This window comes from Hyperoodon ampullatus (assembly GCF_949752795.1).
Source record: "Hyperoodon ampullatus genome assembly, chromosome: 16".
Lineage (NCBI taxonomy): Eukaryota > Metazoa > Chordata > Mammalia > Artiodactyla > Ziphiidae > Hyperoodon > Hyperoodon ampullatus.
The window spans coordinates 69625137-69647554 of record NC_136929.1 but is presented as its reverse complement, the minus strand read 5'-3'; the positions used below and the strand labels follow the sequence as shown (position 1 = coordinate 69647554).

At 41.0% G+C, this 22418-nt stretch overlaps 1 protein-coding gene across 5 annotated transcripts; it reads right to left on the bottom strand.

Moving 5' to 3' along the window:
* Positions 1 to 545: 545 nt before the first annotated feature.
* Positions 546 to 22418, bottom strand: N4BP2L1 (NEDD4 binding protein 2 like 1; the record flags this gene model as incomplete). Of its 5 annotated transcripts, none has more annotated exons than XM_079721765.1 (5): positions 546 to 804; positions 1926 to 2002; positions 3879 to 3967; positions 4277 to 4404; positions 22240 to 22418. In XM_079721765.1, the coding sequence occupies 5 exons, from the start codon at positions 22416 to 22418 to the stop codon at positions 546 to 548; spliced, it is 732 nt and encodes a 243-aa protein (XP_079577891.1). The 5 variants fall into 5 exon arrangements, with proteins under 5 accessions (XP_079577891.1, XP_079577892.1, XP_079577893.1 ...); XM_079721766.1 differs by lacking the exon at positions 1926 to 2002 and adding an exon at positions 1808 to 1876 and having other exon boundaries at positions 748 to 804; XM_079721767.1 differs by lacking the exon at positions 1926 to 2002 and having other exon boundaries at positions 748 to 804.

Genomic DNA, 22418 nt, shown 5'->3' with positions numbered 1-22418 from the left:
CCTTAGGTGTGTACTTTCTGGCATATTCATTTTAAAGGAAAATCAATATCATCATTATAGCCACACATCTCACATCTTTGGACACATGGATGATCAAAGTAGCAATGGCACTGAAATTTTTCCTGCCTCCTACTTCTCCCTCACCTTTCCAACTTTCCTGATGGAGATGAATTTCCTGAAAAATAGATTACTTCAGAGAAAGTGGTTCTGAAGCTTTATATTATAAACACTTTAGTTCATTAATGAGCCTATGTGGCTGATTATGTTCTTAAGTATGTTCTCAGGTTTCAGTTTTAAAGTAATTCTTTAGAGAAAGGGACTTTGTTTAATCAAATCAGCAGAATTCTCAGCATCAGACCATGCATATAGGATCACTTTAACAAATGCTTGTTGAAGAGGAATGTAATGACTTCTGCTCAAAAACTTTCAGGTTTGACTATTTACACTGGAATTAGAGCTCTGACTACAACTGAACGAAGAATAAATACCAAAAATTGAAGTAAAAACTGATTTAGGAAAATTTTGAATGCCTGTAAGAGAGACCTCTAATACCCATGGTGACAACCACCCCTTCTGTTAAAGGAGTTCTCATTAGTGAAGCCGCCATGAGCCCTCCGGTTTGGGAACTCTGCGTAGGTGTTCCAGTACCCTGCACCGTCGGAAGGAGATGCATTGTTCCTGTCCTGGTTTCTGTTCGCTCTGCTTGGTTTTTCGGCATGCAGCACACTGTAAAAGGTAACATCATGTTCATACCGTTCTTTCATTCGGTGTATTTTCTCTCTTGGGACTCCATGAATGTTTCTTCTGCGTGGAGGAAAAAAAAAAAATGCAACTGTAGTTAAGGCAGCATATCAAAATGATAAAAATTCTTGTATTTTCCAAGTCCTATATTATTACATAGATAAGCACTCCCTATTCTCAGGATGGAACTCTGACAAAAGCAAAACATCGTGTTAAGCAGTTATCTTTCAGGCTCAACTCCTGTTTTTCATGCTGCCCTGCACATTCCCAAACTACCCTGAGGCTAGCAAAGAGCTAAAGCTTCAAAAATGCTTTGTTTCTGGAAATCTCAATTCTGTGCTTCAAAACATAAAAAAGCACCGTGAGATCTTTTTATTATGTATTTGCCAATTTGTCATGCATATATCTATAATCAATTATGTCAGTCCTAGATACTTCTAGATCCTTATAAAAACAATATTCTTCCATTCTAGTGGGCATGAGAATCAATTGGGGATGTAGTTTGAAATGTAATTACCAGAGATTCCATCTATGGAATGGGGTCCATGAACTAGGACTTTAACAACCGCTCAGGTAATTCTGATGGGGGTGGTCCACAGATCCCTTTGGAAACACTATCTGCTTATAACCATAAGATGAACTAGACTTATTCCTAAAAAGTAAATTCTGATCTCACTGGTTACTTTAAATCATTGACGTTATCAAGTAGCACAGATAGTGAATATCAGAACCCATGCATTCAGTCAACAAGTTAGTATTATTTGGACATTTACTGCTTTACAAACTAGAAGCAGCATCTAGACCATAAATGAACCACAGACTGTTCAACATCTAAAGATCTTTGTTTAGCCTAAATGCAAAAACATCACTCACAAGTGCAATCCCATGCAGAGGAAAGTGCTTTTAAATGTTCATTAATGAAGCATTTTAGCAGAATGTTAAATGTGTCCTTTTCAAGGACCAAGTCCAAGCCAAGATTTAGCATTTAGCATTATATTAGAAAACTGACCCCAAACTAAAGTCTTTCACATTAATAATTCCAAAGTTATCAATTTCCAAGAATTACCATTTCTGGCCTGAAAACTACCATGTCCATTTCCAGCCTGAAAAGATTCTTTTGTTCGGTCTGAAATACCTGAAAATAGCAGGATACACAATGAGGAACTAGAAAAACAAAGAAGTACCTTGCTAACTCTTGAACGTTGAATTTCCAGCGAGTGTCAGGTTCTCGGAATATAACTTCATAGTTATTTTCAAGTGCCTGATTTTTCAAAAGTACATAAAACATTGAAGACATGGTATGTATGTTTGGGAATGTTTATGCTGCCATTTAACATTTACTACAAATCTTTTCTAAAATTCCTTTTGTTTAACCAGTAATCCAATGCCTTAGTTTATGTTAACAAATACAGTTGGTACATTTCCATACTTAGCCACTCTCAGATTATATTACGGTTCCCAGTGATAAATTGTGAATAATTCTATTTACCATGATGGAAAATTACAAAGGTTCTTTGTTTTGAACATTTAAAAAAATAGATAGCTGAACTAGTTTTAAATGCCCTGTCCACAGGAATGAGGAATGAACTCCAATGGCTTCTCAAAGTCCCTTATGCGACTATCATAGACTCACTGCTGTCAAATGCCTTGGCCTATTCCTCATACCTTGGTTTAGAAAGTGAGAGTGCCATAGGCACAGAGCTTAGGAAACAAAAGTGGTTTCCACATCCTTTACATATTCTTCCCTCCAAAAGTAGCTCTCCTTGCTATGCAATATAGTTTGGCTCAATTCACTGTGCCCCATTTCCTTGAGCTTAGAAAATTATTACCATTTCCATGAGAAACATCAAACATTGTTTACATTCATAAATTGACCACTACTTTTTTTTATCTCCAACTGAACTTTCTATTATCACTATTTTTTTATTGTGTTATAAAATACAAAATGAAAAGAACTAAGTAAGCAGCTTTCCTCTGCATTCTTTAGATGGACACTTCTAATTTGGGAAGGATATCAGATATCATAGGCAGAAAATTATTTAATTTCTGGGTCTTACTAATAGCTGTGCATGTCTGGAAAAGATTATGCATGTCTAGAAATTAGAAAATAAAAAGTAAAATGACTTCCCTTAAGCCACTCTCAGTTAACCCGACTCTTGGTTCTGAGTTGTGCCTTAATTAACGTGACTCTTCACGTCCCTATTCATTTCTCTCCCAAGTGGATGCTCGATCCGTGAACTGAAGTAACCACAAAGTTGATGCTAATTTTTCCTACATTCACCAAAGTCCCACAGTCTGGGCCTAAATAAAACTGATGAAAGTACAGTTAGAGAAAAGCATACCTGTATGTAAGCTACTTTGCCCGAAAGGTAAAAAGAGGCTTAAAGATAGACTGCCATGAGTTATAGAGATATTCACTTTACAATTAGCCAAGTAGGGAGAATACTCAGCTGTCTTCATCCTCCCCCTGTATGTTTCTGGATCTTTTCTGTTTTCTACACTCAGTAAGGAATGAAAACTTATTAGCACAAAAGATGAAATATGTCTTAAAACAGATCAGACATATTTCAAAAATAAAGAAAAATGTGCATATTGCTTTATTCATCCGTTGTTCTGACAGTAGACAGCTGAGTTGTTACCTTTATATGTGTATTTATATTTGTAGTCTAATATCTTAATAGGGTTACAGTGTTAATCTGTTTTTAAACATTGCCCTAGAACTTCCATGCAGCAGCACCACATAGTACTGAAGTCCCCAGTGTGGCGAAGACAGAAGTGTGCTATGAACATCATCTACAACTCCGCTGGTGGCATCATCTAGTCCAACATTTCTTGGCAGGTTTCAGCGGATGCTCCTATGTATGCCTTCCCTTAGGAAAACAATCAAGACAGAAATGCTGTCAAGAATTCAGACCAAGGACTATTTTTAAAATGTACCCTGAGGTGGTATTAGCATCTCAGTAAATTTCAGCCATTGAACAGCAGAGAAACAGTAAAACCTCTTTACCTGCTCCCTGAGAGAACAACTATTAATGAATATGAGATCGTGGAAGATCAGAAAAAGAAGAAAGAACAAATGTTTCAACTTTCTCACAAAATGTCCATAACTGAAAATTCACAATGATACTTCTTCCTACCATGACTGCATAGGGCTTCATTTCCCAGGCGTGGAGGTTGGTATTATCAATAATAATGGGGGATATGCCATTCCTCATTGCTTTTCTTGCTGCAACACAATGTTATATAACAGTGAACAACAAGCAACAATCAGAGAAGGGTGAGTGTACTCCATATTTTGTTATTTTTATTACAGGATGTGCTCATTATACAACTTTAATACCACCTATTTCAGAACCCACTATCAATAATTTTCTTTTTCCTGGAATCTAGGGAGGTTACACTCTGGCATTCTGTTTGGGGGAAAAAATGGCAGAACTTTAGATTAAGCTCCTTCCATAAAACTTTTTCATTTTGCAGTAACTACAATTTATGTGCACAATAGGATTTACCAGGGGTGTGAAAAGGAATTTGTCACCTCTTTTCTGGTTCCATTCATGAGCTTCCTCCAGGAAGTCAGGATTGAATTCATAGGCACCATCTTCCCTGAAGAAAAAATCATCCGTGCTGAAAATCAGGGCCCTGGGAAAGTCGTGTTGCAATTGTCTGGAAAGTGGGGAAATAAGAGATTATTTTATGACCATGCATTTTCATAATATAAATCATTTCCTTCCATCTCCAACATTTAGCAGTTTATGAGACCACCAGGTTTGAGTTGTTGAATCTCAAAAACATGAGATGCTTATTCTCTCTAGAAGGTATCATCACTCTTTCGCAGGGGGAAAGAGAAGGCTGATGGGACTGTGGGTGGTGCCCAGCTCTTGAAGTGCTAGGAAGTGCTGGTCACCACCACTGACTTTTGCAGCAACCAGGAGTGACTCCAGATGAACCTCTGGAGGCTATGCTGCGGGTGTGACAAGAGTCATTCCTTGTGGGCACAGCCCTTACTGCCATTCCTCTGTGATGCACCACTGCCCACACCCTCATGCTGCAGCCCCTTCCTGCATCCCCTCAACTGTCCTGGGTCCTCTCGCCTTGGAGATCTGTTCTCCATAAGGACCCACCTGAGATATTGGTTCTTGCTGAGGTATGAAATGTAGATTGAAGTGATGTGATGTGTGTGCTACCTCTATTAGGGAACATTTTAGCAGTGACCTAAACCGACTTTTAAAGCCACAGCAGGAGAAGAGGCAGATTCCAACATGCCCCATGCCTTCCTAAACCTCTGTCACTCTCTCTAAACATGAAAATATCGCAGAAAAAAGAAAAACCATCATGGAGTTTCCCCTTTAAAGCAAAACAAAAACCAAGAAAACATATTAAGTTCTGCACAAAAAAAAACTTCACAGAGAAGATGTTCCCACTTGAAATCCTTATTCAGACTTTTCTGGGGAGAAGATGGCTATTATGCTAGATAGGTAACTGGGTAAATCTCTGAGCCTCTTTTCCTCATCTGTAAAAACTGTGGATAACGTCACCTATCTCGCTAAGTTAGGATGATGACTTAATAACTTGGGGAAGCGCCTCGCGCAGCACCTGACACAATGAACGTATGTTTATTTCTCTTCTCCCTGCAGCACTCACCAGCGTAATTCTAACATCAAACAAATTCACCAGGCAAATAGAGTACATAACAAAATGGCCATGCTCAGAATAAAAAGATATTTAAAAGTTGGAGGAAAAAAATGTTGGAGGGTGACAAGGGCAGGAAATGTAAAGAGAAAACAGAACTATTCAACTGTTTGTTTGTTCTTCTCCATCAAGAATTCTCTTTAATCAGGAAAGAACGCAAGGCACTGAAACCACAGATAACGAAGCACTTGGGTTGAAAACTTGGGTTCAATTCTTGACTCCTCCACTACTCAGTCATGTGATCTCTCTCTCTAAGCTTCTGTTTTCCTGACTGAAAACTTGTATAATAACCACTACCTATTAAACAGAGCTTCTAGTAAGGCTCAAATGAGATTAGGTATGGGAAAACATTTTCCAAGAGGTAAGGCACTTTACAAATGTAAGGTATGTTATTTTATTAATAATAAAAACAAATGAAGTCAAATTTTCCAACTAAGACTGTTTACATGCCATCATAGTAAAGTACATTGGAGTGTGTACATAATGGGAGAGATGGTGAAGAAAATGCGGCCATTTTAAATCTACCACAGATACAGAAACTGACATGAAAGAAAAGTATAAAGATCTGATGAAACAAATTCGCATAGTTTCCTTGTAAATGTCTTTTTGATTTTAAAGACACTCAAACTGAAAAGCCCAAATCATAGATCCAAACTTTAACCTCCAATGAGAACAATTATTATAAAGACACCTTAGAAGAAAATCTAAGGGCAACACTAACTGCATTTTCAGGTGTGTGTATTTTATATTTGTAAATGCTTTACAGTTTTTAAATTATTTTCATCAATATTATCTAGTCTAAATCATGAAAGCTTCATTCAGAGTTTAAATAATATTGCGTAACTTATTTTCCTTATCTTTTGTGTACTACGTTAAGCAACTCTGGATATTAGTTCCAGGACTTTTTTTTTGATATCCCTTCTAAATGTGGTTTGTTTTCCTACTAAGTCTGCCACTTATAGGTTTTGTTTTGCCATTTTCAGAGTTGAGTTTTTCTTTTCATAGACATAGCCTTATCTACTCATGTTTTCCACTGTAGCCTACATGGTCCTCCTAACAAACAGGAAGGCAAAAATATGAGTATTTTTCACCTTTACAACTCTGATGGGATGTGTGGGCAGGGGAGGAAGAAAAAGCGGTCTTTGTGATCTTACTGATCATTCCTTCGAAAACTTGCTTTATCTTCACCTGAATGTTAAATTAGCACTGGCAGTCATGGTACATCTCGAATATGCAAGACAATAAAAGCTCTCCTAGCTAAATGAAAAACTGATTAAATAGACAATCTTGAGAGTCTCAAACTTAAGTGGAAGCAATAAATACCATTCCATCAGCTTCAGAAGTGATGAGGATAATGCCCCAGCTCTAGCTTGCTTTATGGTGGTCAGGAGCCTCATGCATTAGGGAAATTGAGAGAATGAAAATAAAAGGGAAAAAAATAGAAAGACAATTACATCCACATAGTTTTCACCTCCACAGCTCCCCCCAAATTCACTTGAAAGCACTACTATGAGAGAAACTCAAGGCTGTAATCTTGATTTCACAACTTACATCATTCTTTTATTTAATAATAGAGAACCATGGGAATATATTTAGATATCTATTAGTTACTCCCCACTTGCTGACAAAAGTCCAACATTAGTATTTAATTTTGAGTTGTACCCCTAACTTTTTATTATGAAAGTTTTCCAACATGCAAAAGTAGGCAGAATAATATAATCATTCCCTACGTACCCATCGTCCAGCTTTAACAATTATCATCATATGGCCAGTTTTGTTCCATCTGCTTCATACTTCATTTCAGCAAATACCGCATCAGCGTTCAGATTTCCCTGATTTTCTCATAAACATATTACCATAATTGGTTTGTGTGAATCAAGAGCTAAACAAGATCCATACACTGTACTGGGCTGCCATGTCCCTTGTCTCACTTATTCCATACTTGCCCTCTCCTTTTTATTGCCACCTGAACTTCCCCCCCCCAACCTTTTATATGTAGAAAAGGTTCAAACCTATAGAAATGAGTTGAAGGAATAATACTATGAACACTCCTTACCCTTCACCTACAGTTATTAACATTTTGCCTCATTTATTTTACATCTGTCGCATATGTATTTTTGATGTACCATTTAAAAGTAAGTTGCAGACATCATGATACTTTGTTCCTAAATGCTTTGTCAAGTATCTTCTATGAGTAAGAACATTCTCCTACATAATTATATCACATCTTAAAAATAACATTAATTTACATTATTATAATTATAAATTATAACGAATATTATATATACAATAAATTATAAGTGTATTAATTTACATTGTAATTTTATATTATAGCTATTTATAATAGCTAATGTTAATAGATTTTTTTAATTTAAAATTTCCTTCATGGTGCCAATAATATCTTTCATAGGTTCAAGTACTGCATTTGGTTATTATGTCTCTTTTAATCTAAACTGTCCTCATGCCTTCTTTGGTTTCCCTTTTTGAAGAGTCTAGTTGGTTGGCTTGAGACTGCCCCACATTCTGGGTTTGCATGATTGTTTCCTCATAATTAGATCCAGGTTAAACATTTTTAGAAGGAACGTACAGAGGTGATGTTTGTGTACTTCTGATTGCACATAATGACCGTTTGTACCATCGTGCTAAGTTTGACCACTTGGCTAAAAGGTGCTGTCAGCTAGATCTCCCCACTGTAAAGGTGCATTGCTTCCCTTGTAATACTATGTAATGCTGGTGGGCGGGGGGTGTGAAACACGAGACTCCATGTAACATCCTGTTCCCCAACAACCTTTCCCTCAACGATCTTTACATTCATTGCCGATCACTGCCAAATCAGTTATTACACTGGGAATTGCAAATACTGATTATCCCATGTAATTTCTTCTGTATTTACTAGGTGGCATTGTCTAGTAAGGAAGAGCTCTCTTTCCCTGTCCCCTTTTAATAATGCTTACCATCATTATTCTTTATGATGAGCAAATGGCCCCAAATCTGACCAGCAGGTGCCCCTTCAAGCTGGCTCCTGTGTCTTCGTCTACACCAACCTTAAAAATACTACTTTTCCTTTCTTATTAGCAAAGTAACACATATTCAAGGCAAAATATTTTGAAAGAGAAAACTGCAGAATAGGAGAGGTTCCTATATTCCCCCACTTAAAAATAATTATTAATATTTTGATCCTTTCTCCGGGGACAGAATTTCTTTTTTCTTTTTCTCTCATCTGATATTTTGTTACATAAAAACAGAAACATAATGTAGAGAATACCAACTTACTTTCACCAAACTTATTTCCACAGCAATTATTTCCTACCTCATGAAATATGACTCTGTGCCATTATTTTTAATGATTATGACATAGTTATTCATATGGATGTACCATAATTTACTTAACCAATGCTCTGTGGGGTTAGATGTTTAGTTTGGCCTCAATTTCTTTGATTACCAGCAAGTTTAAATACTTTTTCTTATGCGTGCTGGTCATTTAGAGATATTCTTTTGTGAACTGCATTTTCATGTCCTAATAAAACCTCCTTACTGGGAGGTTTATGGCTTTCTTTTTGAATATGTAAAATTCTTAAGTACATCAATTTCTTTTTAATTTTGTTTATAATGAACTCTAACATACAAGTCTCAGTTATTAGAAGTTTTCTTAGTCACATGTATCCATCTTTAATTTTCTACTTTCTGTCTTTGATAATACATTTACAACAGTCTTTCCCAACCCAAGATTATGTAAATATTCATCCATTCTATTATTCTATTCTATTTTATTATATTCTATCATAATATTTTTCTATTATATTTTACTCCCCAGTCCATCTAAAATTTTAGTTTAGTATGTGGCAGTGGTTAAGACAGAATGGAAATGGACCCCTATCTTAAACCACTCACAAAAACTTGAAATGGAGTAAAGACTTAAACATAAGACCTGAACCATAAAACTCCTAGAAGAAAGCATAGGGGAAAATCTCCTTGACATTGGTCTTGGCAATGATTTTTTGGATATTACACCAAAAAGCAAAAGCAATAAAAGCAAAAATTAATAAGACTACATCAAACTGAAAAGCTTCTACACAGCAAAAGAAACAATCAACAAAATAAAAAGGCAATCTACCAAACGGAAGAAAATATTTCCAAATCATATCTGATAAGGGATTAATATCCAAAATATATAAATAACTCATATAACTCATTAGCAAAAACAAAGAATCCAATTAAAAAATGGGTAGAGGATCTGAATAGACATTTTTCCAAAGAAGACATACAAATGGCAAACAGGTACATAAAAAGGTGCTCAACATCATTAACCATCAGGGAAATGCAAATCAAAACCACAATGAGATACCAGCTCACACCTGTTAGAATGGCTATCATCAGGAAGACAAGAGATTAAAAGTGTTGATGAGGACGTGGAGAAAAGGAACACCTTGTGCACAGTTGGAAGGAATGTAAATTAGTGCAGCCACTGTGGAAAACAGAATGGAGGTTTCTCAAAAAATTAAAAATAGAACTACCATAAAATCCAGTAATCCCACTTTTAGTTATATACCCAAAGGAAATGAAAACAGGATCTTGAAGTTATCTGCACTCCCATGTTCACTGAACCATTATTCACAATAGCCAAGATATGAAAGCAACCTAAGTGTCTTGTCAATGGACAAATGGATAAATGTGGTAAGTATATACAATGGAATATTCTGCCAGAGAAAGAAGGAAATCCTGCCATTTGTGACAACATGGATGAACCTTAACGGCATTATGTTGTGAAATAAATCAGAGAAAGACAAATACTGTATGATCTCACTTATATGTGGAATCTAAAAAAGTTGAACTCATAGAAAGAGTATAGTGGTGGTTACCAGGGGCTGAAGGTGTGGGAAATGGGGAAATGTTGGTCAAAGAGTACAAACTTCCAATTATCAGATGAATAAATTCTGGGGATCTAATGCACAGCATGGTGGTTATAGTTAATACTGTTATTATACACTTGAAAGTAGCTAAGAGAGTAGATCTTAAATATTCTCATCACAAAAAAAGGAATGGTAATTATGTGGCACAATGGAGGCATTGGCTAACAACAGTGGTAACCATTTTTTAAATTAATTTATTCATTTATTTTTGGCTGTGTTGGGTCTTCGTTGCTGTGCACAGGCTTTCTCTAGTTGCTGCGAACAGGAGCTACTCTTCATTGCAGTGCACAGGCTTCTCACTGCGGTGGCTTCTCTTGTTGCGGAGCACTGGCTCTAGGTGCGCGGGCTTCCGTAGTTGTGCCTCGCGGGCTCTAGAGTGCAGGCTCAGTAGTTGCGGTGCACGGGCTTAGTTGCTCTGCGGCACGTGGGATCTTCCCAGACCAGGGCCGAACCCGTGTCCCCTGTACTGGCAGGCGGATTCTTAACCACTGCGCCACCAGGTAAGTCCAGTGGTAACCATTTTTCAATATAGAAATGTATCAAATCAACATACTGTACACCTTAAACTTACACAATGTGTTAATTACACCTCAATAAAGCTGGCGGAAAAAAAAAGACCAGTGAGTGGTACAGCTGGATTAAAACCCAGGCTCTGGCCTCAGAGCTATACACTAAACCACTGTGATTGAGTGCTATAAAATAAACAAACCACATTTATCCTTTTCTCTAGTGACACTGAGGTTGTTTGCAATTTTCTCTATCATGAACAACTTTTCGTGAACATCACTGTGCCAATCTCCTTGTGCATATGTAGAATGTCTCCTGAGGGTATATACTCCAAGTGGGATAGCTTTGGAATCCTTTTTGTTTGTTTTTTTTTTTTTTTTTTTTTGCTGTATGCGGGCCTCTCACTGTTGTGGCCTCTCCAATTGCGGAGCACAGGCTTCGGACGCACAGGCTCAGCGGCCATGGCTCACGGGCCCAGCCGATCCGCGGCATGTGGGATCTTCCTGGACCGGGGCACAAACCAGTGTCCCCTGCATCGGCAGGTGGACTCTCAACCACTGCGCCACCAGGGAAGCCCTGTTTGTTTTTTGAAAGAACAGAGCAGAGCAGATGTTATTTAAAATTTCCTTCTTTCCTTCAGAAAAAAAATTTTCTCTCTGATAGAATATATGTTCCATGAAGGCAGCGATTTTTGTTTCTTTTGTTCACTGCTCTATTCGAAGCATCTAGAAGAATGTCAGGTACATGAGAGATAATAAATATTTGGTGGGCTTCCCTGGTGGTGCAGTGGTTGACAGTCCGCCTGCCGATGCAGGGCACACGGGTTCGTGCCCCAGTCTGGGAAGATCCCACATGCCGCGGAGCGGCTGGGCCTGTGAGCCATGGCCACTGAGCCTGCGCGTCCGGAGCCTGTGCTCCGCAACGGGGAGGGGCCACAGCAGTGAGAGGCCCGCGTACCGCAATCAATCAATCCATCAATCAATCAATCAATCAATAAATACTCGGTAGCTGTATGAATGGTTCTTGAATGTTAGGTTCTGTTGTCTTAATTATGTAAACTTTGTATAGGGTCCCCAAACTGTGTGAGGAGAACTTCTATTTACTCATCTTTACATGTTGAGAATTTTACCCAAACCTCAGATTTACCCCCAAAGAGGACTGGGAGAGAGAATTCTTAGATTCCAGTACTTCCTCTAGATATTATTGGCATTCTCCTCAAGAACTTTAAGCTGGGAGGCAGGAAACAGATTCAGTGACCCAACAACCTGAGGAGAATGGGGAGGGAGACATGGCTGTAAACATCTCGGGCCAGTCTCCCCTGAAGCCCGGTGTAGCCTGCCCTTCTTGGTGCTGCCAACCACCATGCCAAGGCTGAGCCCCGCCCTTGGAGAGATGGAGCTCAACCATCACCAGCACCATGGATACCGCCAAGCCACAGTGGCTAAGGGGACTCCAGTGAAGAGTTCCCAGGCTGTCCTACTGCTCACTCTTGCCCTCACTCCTCACACCTCCAAAGTAGGGCATGTTTATGAGATCCAAAACCAGACTAACAGCCCTCATGTGCCAGTGTGGCTCCACTGCAGTTTCTAGGAGAAATTCCTTTCAGTATCTTGAATGTGAACAACACCCTTCCAGAGAATCCAGCAATGCCACAGGCTATGTTTTATGTTTTCAACTCAGCCATGCTCTGAAGAGGAGAAGGAATCAGAAGCACACCCACCTCAGCACTAACTTGCTTTTAGCTGTGTTTTCCCAAAATGTCATAAAGCAGATACAGACAACAGAACAGTGGCCAGACAGGAAAACTGTCACTTTGGGCTCTTTTTTGACTGCTGTTTAAATGGGAAAACAGCTGTATCTTTGATACTTATTTTTAAATCCCTCTTTAGGATAACTATTGGGTGAAGGAGATGGCACATGAAACATTTTCACATGTAAAACATAAGAATGGGTTTCTTATGAACGGAATTAAAGGGAAGTTTTTTTTTTCTTTTTCTTTATTTCCCCCCCTCTTGTCTATTCTCAACAGCTCATGCATTCTTTTACATTTCTCTTTATGTGAATAATCTCCTTTTTGGTTTTGTTGTTTACTCAAGACCCATGCTGATTCTGAGCTACCAACTCTTAGGAAGTTTCTGGCATTAACACATCCATCAAATATTTAGGCCTACTATGTGCCAGGCCTTCTTTTAGGGACTGAACAGAATAAAGCTCCTGACCTCATGGAGCTTGCATCACATGAAGCTTACCTTCTCATAAAAGAAATAGATAATAAACAAGTATGTATATGCCAAGTGGTGCTAAGTTCAAGAAAGAAAAGAAAGTCAAAGTAAGGGGCAAAGAAGGTTGGAGAGGTGCTACTATCCAGAGGGCCTTTCTGGATGGCAGAGAAGGCCCCTTTCAGACCCATTTCTTCATCATAACCTTAAAAAGTATGGGTAAAGAACACTGAAATATCCTAGTTACACAATACTTCAACAGGACTCCTTAATCGTCAAAAGTGGATGTAGGTGTTTTTGTCCATGAACATTGTTGGTAAGGTAAGACCACTTTGTGCATTATGAAATCCTGAATCTCAGAATCAAATGCATGATTCTCTGATCCTAACGTCCTCATCTGTAACATAAAAACACTCCATGTTAGGATTATTGTAAAGATCCAGTAAGCTAGCATATATAGTGCCTGCACAGCCAATACTCAGTAAATGTGGGCTTTCTTTTCTGTCTCCATTACTGCCGTACCCTTTCCCAGGCTCTTACCTTGATCAAAACAGATAGCCTTCTCCCCAAGCCATTCCTGCAATGCGACAGAGAGCGTTATGAAGGAACAATCAGACGTGAGACTAGTTTTCCTCTTATCGTACTATTTCCTCCAGCTCATAGAGCCTAGCTATCTTTAGGTAACTTGGAATGATAATAATTTCATATTGGGTTCCTCTAGAGTCCGAATGGGCCTAGAACGGTTGCCATTATATAGAGAAGAGTTCGTCAAAATGCCAAGAAGGAACGAGGGCACTAAGTTGGGTTATGTTATAAATATCCTGTCATGTGAGCGAATGAGGAAGAAACATGAGATAACCCTGGGAGGTCAGTGTTGGCTATCTCTCCCCAACACATCATAGTCAGGATAAATATGAATACTTATTTAGAAATCCAAATCTCATCTCTTCCCATGGCCCTCAATGGTACCACATTAATAAAGAAAATTGGGGCTTCCCTGGTGGCGCACTGGTTGAGAATCCACCTGCTAATGCAGGGGACACGGGTTTGAGCCCTGGTCCGGGAAGATCCCACATGCCGCAGAGCAACTAAGCCCATGCGCCACAACTACTGAGCCTGCGCTCTAGAGCCTGCCAGCCACAACTACTGAGCCTGTGTGCCACAACTACTGAAGCCCGTGTGCCTAGAGCCCGTGCTCCGCAACAACAGAAGCCACCGCAATGAGAAACCCACGCACTGCAATGAAGAGTAGCCCCAGCTCACCCCAACTAGAGAAAGCCCACGTGCAGCAACGGAGACTCAAAACACAGCCGAAAATAAAATAAATAAATAAATAAAATTAATTCCTTGGTAATTTTTTTTTTATATTAGAAGAAACATATCACCAATACTGACAAATAATAACATGTGGCTTCCTTACGCGGACAGTTGAAATCCAGGTAAACAAAGCCCACTTAATAGGGCCTTTACCTGTTTTATTCATGAACAGTAGATCGAAACCAACCTCATTATACTTTTACCACCTTACTCCCACTAGCCTCTTCCTTTGGTGCAGAAGAAAAAGCTCTGATTAGAAATAAGGAGAATTCATTGCTATGAACTTGATCAACATATACAACTTCTTGAACTAATGTCATTTGCAGCAATATGGATACAACTAGAGATTATCATACTAAGCAAAGTAAGTCAGAAAGAGAAAGACCAATACCAAGTGATACCACTTATATGTGGAATCTAAAATTCGATACAAATCAACATATCTACAAAACAAAACCAGACTCACAGATATAGAGAACAGACTTGTGGTTGCCAAGGGGGAGGCAAAAGGTAGGGGAGGGAAGGAATGGGAGTTTAGGATTAGCAGAGGCAAACTATTAGATATAGGATGGATAAACAAAAAGGTCATACTGTATAGCACAGGCAACCATATTCAATATTCTGTGACAAACCATAATGGAAAAGAATATGAAAAAAATATATATATGTGTGTGTATATATATGTATAACTGAGTCACTTTGCTGCACAGAAATTACACATTGTAAATCAACTATACTTCAATAAAATTTTTTAAAAGTATATAACTTCTCAGAGTTTAGTGTCTTGAGATTGGACTAGATGAACTCTGTGGGAACTTCCTGTTCATTTCCTGAGATTTTCCTATGAAAACATTCTTCCCCTTTCATTTCTTCCTCTATTCCTACTGCTTCTCTAATCATAACCACATCTGCGACACTATATTGCCCAGTTCAGCAAGGTCTTCTTCCACTACCCCGACCACTCCAGGACTATGGTGGTGGGGATTCTCCTGTGTTACCTTTCTAGTAAGTGATTGTGAACACATACTGCAGAGTGTGTTCTTACTCTCTGTGAACATAGGAAGCACATATAGTACTCATTCATCCCAGCCTCCAAAGAGAGGCACTGCAAGGATTCTCAGCAATGGGGAGAAGAGATTCAGGACCCACCTTAGGAAAATTACTAAAAATATAAAAAGTAGCTTCTCTAAGTAGACCTAAGTGGCTAAAACTCTGAGATGTCACCTGCCTGATACTGTATTTTCATACACACAGACTTGGAATACTGCCAACTTCCTGTTTTGACCTTGCTTTTTTTTTTTTTTTTTTTTGCGGTACGCGGGCCTCTCACTGTTGTGGCCTCTTCCGTTGCGGAGCACAGGCTCCAGACGCGCAGGCCCAGTGGCCATGGCCCACAGGCCCAGCCGCTCCGCGGTATGTGGGATCCTCCCGGACCGGGGCACGAACCCATGTCCCCTGCATCGGCAGGCGGACTCTCAACCACTGAGCCACCAGGGAAGCCCCTTGACCTTGCTTTTATTTATGAGATCCCTAGCCTCATAATTAAAAACACCATGGTCCAGGCCTGCTGGCTTAGAGCACTGTGGAGTGAGTACACTTTGGGGTCTAATTACTCACTACTTAGTTAACTAATCCCCTATTCTCACTGTTTCCCATATTTTTTTTAAAATTGTGTTTGTTTGTAAAGTATACGTTTGTCCCCATCTCTGTCCCATCATTGCATCACATCAGGAAAGCATCCTTTCACCTCCTTGGAAAGCTCTAATGCCAAGAAATAATGAAAAGGTATTTCTTTTGATGGAAAATTCCATGTCGTCCAGAAATAAGGATGAGGAGAAAAGACAGCTCAGTGAACATCCTTTGAACCTACCAAATCCATGTTACAAACCATTTTTGATGGTGCCAAAACAAACTAGCACATTGCAAAGGACATATGTCCTAGAGTGTGATTCCCAGACTTTGCTTTGATTGATACGTAAAGATTCAAAAAAATTCCAGGGACTGACTTAAGGTTGACAACTTTTAATTTTTCAAATAACATCATTAAGAAAAAAAAAAGACTATACTATTGCCGTTTCATTTCATTTCATTTCAAAAGGACAATTTAGTGGTATATGCATGCAAGGGAATGCTATTCAGCCACGAAGTAATGAGGTTCTGACATATGCTACAACATGGATGAAGCCTGAAAACATTAAGCTAAGTGAAATAAGCCAGACACGAAAGGACAAATACTGTATGATTCCACTTACATGAGGTATCTAGAGTAGGCAAATACATGGAGACAGAAAGTAGATCAGAGGTTACCAGGGGCTGAGGGGAGGGCGGGAGGATGAGGAGTTACTGCTTAATGGGTACAGAGGTGATAAAATTTTTTTTAAAAAGATAGTGGTGATGGTTGCACATCATGTAATTAATACCAATTAACTGGACACTTAAAAGCAGTTAAAATGTCCACACACGCACAGAAGAAAGCACAGAGGTAAAGAGACGTCCACAGATGTTTTCACTGAAGTCGGAGGATAGAACAAGTGCAGATCCAAGTGAGTTTATCAGTTCAGCTGTGGAAAAAGAAACAGTTCTGGATCACGTGCTGAGAGTGAAAGGGTTTTAGGATTGGAATCCTGTTTCTTCTCTCAACCCTGTACTCCTTTATCCAGATTTTAACATTCTCCATGACCTGGCCCTGGGTTTACCTAACCAACACACTCACTAATATAAACAACCCACTGCAGTAAAACCACGCTCCTCATGAGCCTAGAACATCCAGCTCTTTCCCATCTCCATCTCCTTATTCATGATGGTAATCCTCTTCCTTTGTTCAGTCACATCCTCCTGGTCTTCAAGGACAGGTCAAGAACCATCTCCACAGGGAGGAGACTAGCTCTTCCCTAATTATCGCATCTTCCTAACCATGCTCAGTGACTCCCCTGGCCTTGAACACCACCAGCAAAGAGCAGGCTATTCCCCATGAGACTTTACTTACCCACAGCAGTGTACTGGTTATTGTCCTCCATTTGTTGGTCTTGTGTAGGCTCCTTCTCTTAATCTTATTTTGTATATACCTTACTAAGCAAGTGCTAACAGTCTTATAAGTACTCAGTAAATACTACTATTGTTGACTAGTGAAAAATTAACAATAGTTGGTATTTATATGGCCCACACATTCATCGGTGCTTTCACATTCATAATCATATCCTTGTTGACCACAGTACCTTAAATCCTCACAATAAACTTACTAATGGAATATTAGCTTCATTTTAATGAAGAAGAACCTGAAGTGTTCAAATTAAGTGACCTATGCTAGTTCATATGCTAATTAATAAAAATTAATAAAATATTAAATAATTAATTAATAGCACCAAATAATTAAAATCAGTCTCCTTACAGATTAAAAAAGCTTCCTAGTACGTCCAATCGAGAATAAACCTAGGAAAGCCTTTTTATATAGAAAATGACATATTTACTTGGTTATTTAATAAATGCTTCATCCCACAACCTAGGTCTATCGAGCCAAGTTACTGAATAAAACTATTTGCAGCTAACTTAAAAAGTTATTTTCACCTTTAAAAAGTTAACAAGTAATATGTATTTGTTGTGGAAAAAAATAAGAAAATAACTCAGGGGCAAAAGTCTATATTCCATCCCACTGCCTAAAAATCAACAACTATTGTAACCTAGCAGGACCCCATGGGGGCATTCTCTGGACAGGCCTTCCCCCATATCCTCTGCTTTGGCTTCTCTCTGAAGTATCTAGATAATAGTATTTGACGCACATTTCCTGAGTTGTCTTGCAGATGTAAAAAAATCCCCTCTCCAACAAATGGAAGACGTTAACTACTTGATGACCATAAACACACAGCTCCAGGCCTCCTGGAGCCTAAGGACTGATAATGTTAATCACTGTGATACCACCCTGCTACCTCACCATCAGCCAATCAGAGAACCGTGCACAAGCTGATCACATACCCTGAGACCCGCCCCCTCCACCTGGCTTTTGAAAGTGCAAGGGGCTTCCCTGGTGGCGCAGTGGTTGGGAGTCTGCCTGCCGATGCAGGGGACGCGGGTTCATGCCCCGGTCCGGGAGGATCCCACATGCCGCGGAGCGGCTGGGCCCGTGAGCCATGGCCGCTGAGCCTGCGCATCCGGAGCCTGTGCTCCGCAACGGGAGAGGCCACAACAGTGAGAGGGCCACACACTGCAAAAAAAAAAAAAAAAGTGCATTGCCCAAGCCCTTCTGGAAGCTCAGGACTTCTTAGGGCATGAGTCACCTCTTCTCCTTGCATGGCCTTCCAATAAACCTTCCTCTGTTCCAAACTCCGACGTTTCAGTTTGTTTGGCCTCACTGTGCGTCCAGCACACTAACTTGCGTTAACACTATGAACAATATCTTTTTACACCTTTCTTTGAACAGAAAATGGGATTTTTGTGCATTTGTTTGCAGTCAAATGTGCATCTATGTTCTCACTAATGACTCATGACTTATAAGCCAATCCTCTATTTTTGTACACTTAAGTTGGCTCACATTTTTTTCTTTTTCATTTTTTTTTCTATCACATCAAAAACTCTGCTGAACATCCCTCTATCCTCACGCACTTGTCCAGTTATTGTCTCAGGATGAATTCCTGGAAGCAGGACTTACAGGTCAATGGTAAGAACCTATTTTTGAAATGCTTTTTAAATGAAATAGAGGTGACAAAACACATATAAGGGACAGGCTAAAGTTTTAGTACTCTGATGTACTTAAAAATTTTAAACCAGATACAACTCCAACTGCTTTTTTTAAACCTGTCCAAAGAATTTAAATAGATGGTTTCCACATTCCAGTCCCTGCAAACTATGAAAACATATAGGTGAAAAGCATAGAAATCTAACATTGATTTGGAAGACCAGACATATCCTAATTTCAAAAACATTTTTAATTCTTTAATCAAGTGAGAAACAAAAGTTAAGCAGGAAAAAGCTGAACCCGCGTTTGTAAAAACGATCTCCAAGTTTTAAAGAAAAAAGTTTTATTTTTCTGATCCAAGAAATACATGTCCATTATAGAAAATTTGGAAAATACATAGAATAATGAAAATATGAATTTCCCAGAATCCAACAATACATAAGATAGACTTACAGTTTTACTATTTTCTTACACATGTATTTTTTAACAATTTGCCATTCTCCTTCTCTCCCCAAACTGAGCCCCCAACAAAAAAGTGGGGCAGGCAGGTCCTTGAGGGACATGGCCTGTCACATCCACTACCCTTGCATCCTCCCTGCAGACGTCTCTCCTCGCTGAGCTGTGGACTGTATCCTTGCCTACTTTCCTGACTTCCATGTAAATGCACAACACACCCCAGAGCAGGGCCAAAGTCCTGTGCTCTCAGAACTGCCAATGCCCAGCCTATCAAGAGAACTCACAATGTCAACTCCCAGCTGCCTCCTTCACTTCAGAGCCAGACTTCTCCCTAAGAACACCTTGAAGATTCTCTCTGCTGATCAACATCTTCGGCAGTAACTAATGCCTCTTAAAATTTATACAGCACTTTCAAGTTTAACAAGTTCTCTCATACACATTTAATCCCCACAAGAATCCTCTGAAGTAGACAGAGCAGACAGCCCTATTTACAAGGGAAGGAAGCTGAGGTGCAGAGGAGGTGAGGTCATAGCTAGTCAGTGGCAGAGCCTGGACCTCCCTGGCAGTCCAGTGGTTAAGACTCCGCACTTCCAGTGCAGGGGGTGCGGGTTCAATCCCTGGTCGGGGAACTAAGATCCCACAAGCCGTGGGGCACAGGCAAAGAAAAAAAAAAAAAAAGAAGTCATAAACTGACTCAAAGGTCAGAGCTCCTTACCTAGCCATTATTAACAAAACATTTTTAAGTCTGACAACTAGAAACTAAGAGCTAGAAAGATCTCCAGTAAATCATCTAATTCCTTCTCTGTATTCACATGTAAAGGAAAGTAAAAAGAAAAGGCAGGTGATTGCCCAAAGTCACCAACTATTTTGTGAAGAAGAGGATCTAAAGGCACAATCTTCAGACTCCCAGGGCAGTGCTCATGCCAGTCGTCCCTAGAGAGATGTTCTTTAATAAGCTGGTCTCTCATCCGATGTCTTCCGCTTAGCCAAATGTCAACCAGGAATTAAAATCCTAAAAGTGTAAGAATGTTAGAGCCAGAAGGGACCTTAAAGACTACCCAGGCCAATCCACTCGCTTTAGAGATGAGGAAAGTGAGGTCCAAAGCTCACGGCTTCTGCTGTTCAATTCTGTGCACCTTCCACTCACCATATTACTTCCCTTCTTTAGCTATAAACAAAATCTGGCCAAAGATGTTTACTGCCTTCTCGGACAGTGTGTGATAGGCCACAGATCAGCAAAGCCACAGTAAAACTGATCGGGATTTGATTTCACAAGATACCTTGTTGGTAACAGATGTACCCACCATGACTGTATCATAAAATAACCAAGTTCTGCTGGGTTCTAGGCAGGCTCCCCCATTCTCTACCCAGCCAGAGAGAAGGCCTATTGAAATGTGCGTGTTTCTTAGAAAAGGGTACCAATGGCCCTTTGGAAGTCGCCCATCTCTTGAATCTGTGAAAATGTAGCAATATTGTTTTGCTAAAGGCTTCTACTCCACAAATCAACCAGGAATCCTAACTAAAACTGGCAGCACAACACCAGGGCTGGCACAGTTCCCTGACCCTAAAGGACCCAGACCCTCCTCCCACGGTCTTTGTGTACCATTCAAATCCGCTTCTCAATGTGTGCTACGACCTTGATTCTTCTTCATTGGTTCCACAGTTCTATGGCCAGTCCCATGGTTCTACAGCTAGCCTTACCTCTCTGGTGAGATGGAAAGCTCTTTGAGGGCAAGGGACCACTTCCAATGAACACATACTACTACTAGACACTGTGCTTTGCAGGGTAAGATACGGCCCCTACCTTCCAGAAACTTACAGGAGGATAAACAAAACCATGTGCAAAACCAAGCGCAGCCACAGAGGTGTAAACAGGAAGCGGTGGAGCCCAGAGGGCGAGAACTAATAAGCCTGAGTCGTAAAGGGCTGGTGGAATCAGTAGGGGAGAGGGCGGTAGAGGGCAAGCCGGGCAGGCAAACCAGGCACGCGGGGCAGCGCCAGCAAAGGCAAGGAGAGAAACAGTTCAGCGCTGCAGGAACATCAGGCGCAGGACAGAGTGGAGGGAGCTGAGGCTGGAGCGGAGGGCCTAGCAACGTGGCCCCAGCAACGAGGCCGTGCAATTCGCTCTGACCCGGTACGGGGGCCGCTGGCGCACCTAGCGAGTAAACCAATTTGGGCTCCCGTTGCGAAGCTGTGTCAATGACGGCCTCCAGCGGCCGCGCAACCCCCTCCCCGCACCTGTGCGCCTTCGCAGCCGCCAAAGCACACGCAGGGCTGCCTCCCTCCGCCAGATTTTCTACGCGGCCGCGCGCCCGGGTCCCAGCCCCTGCCCCTGGGCCCCTGCTTCTCCGCTCAGGTTTAAAACGCCTGTTGCCGCACCGTGGCGGGTGCCTGCGTGCCAGCGGGAGGCCCGGCGATTTCCTCTGCAGTCGCCATCGGGCTTTCCTGAAGAAGACTGTCCGCGGGCCCCCGACCCCGCGCTGCGAGGCTGGGGGCGAAGGCTACCCGCCCGGCTGGCGCAGGGGCCGCGCGGGGGCCGGTGCCATCTGGGGCTCCTGCCAGGCGCAGTGCCGACAGCCGTCCTCCTGCGAGGGTGCAGCATGGAAACCAACGGGACGGGCCACCCGCGTCTCGAGCCCGCGGCCCGGCTTCCCCCCGGCAGGCTCGGCCCGGGGCCGGGCAGGGGGCTCACTCGGCCGGGTCCGCGCGCGGCGCCCGGACGCGTCATTACCTGGCCAGCGTAGTTTTCCCCGAGCCCGGGAGGCCTCGCAGGAGGTAGAGGTGTTTCCGAAAGCTGTGGCGGCGCGGAGGTGTCCCACGCGGGGGCGGCGGGGCGGGCGGCCGAGGCGGCTGCTGCTGCTGCTGCCGGAGGCTCAGCCTCCCAAAGGATTCAAGAAAACTCTCCTCCAT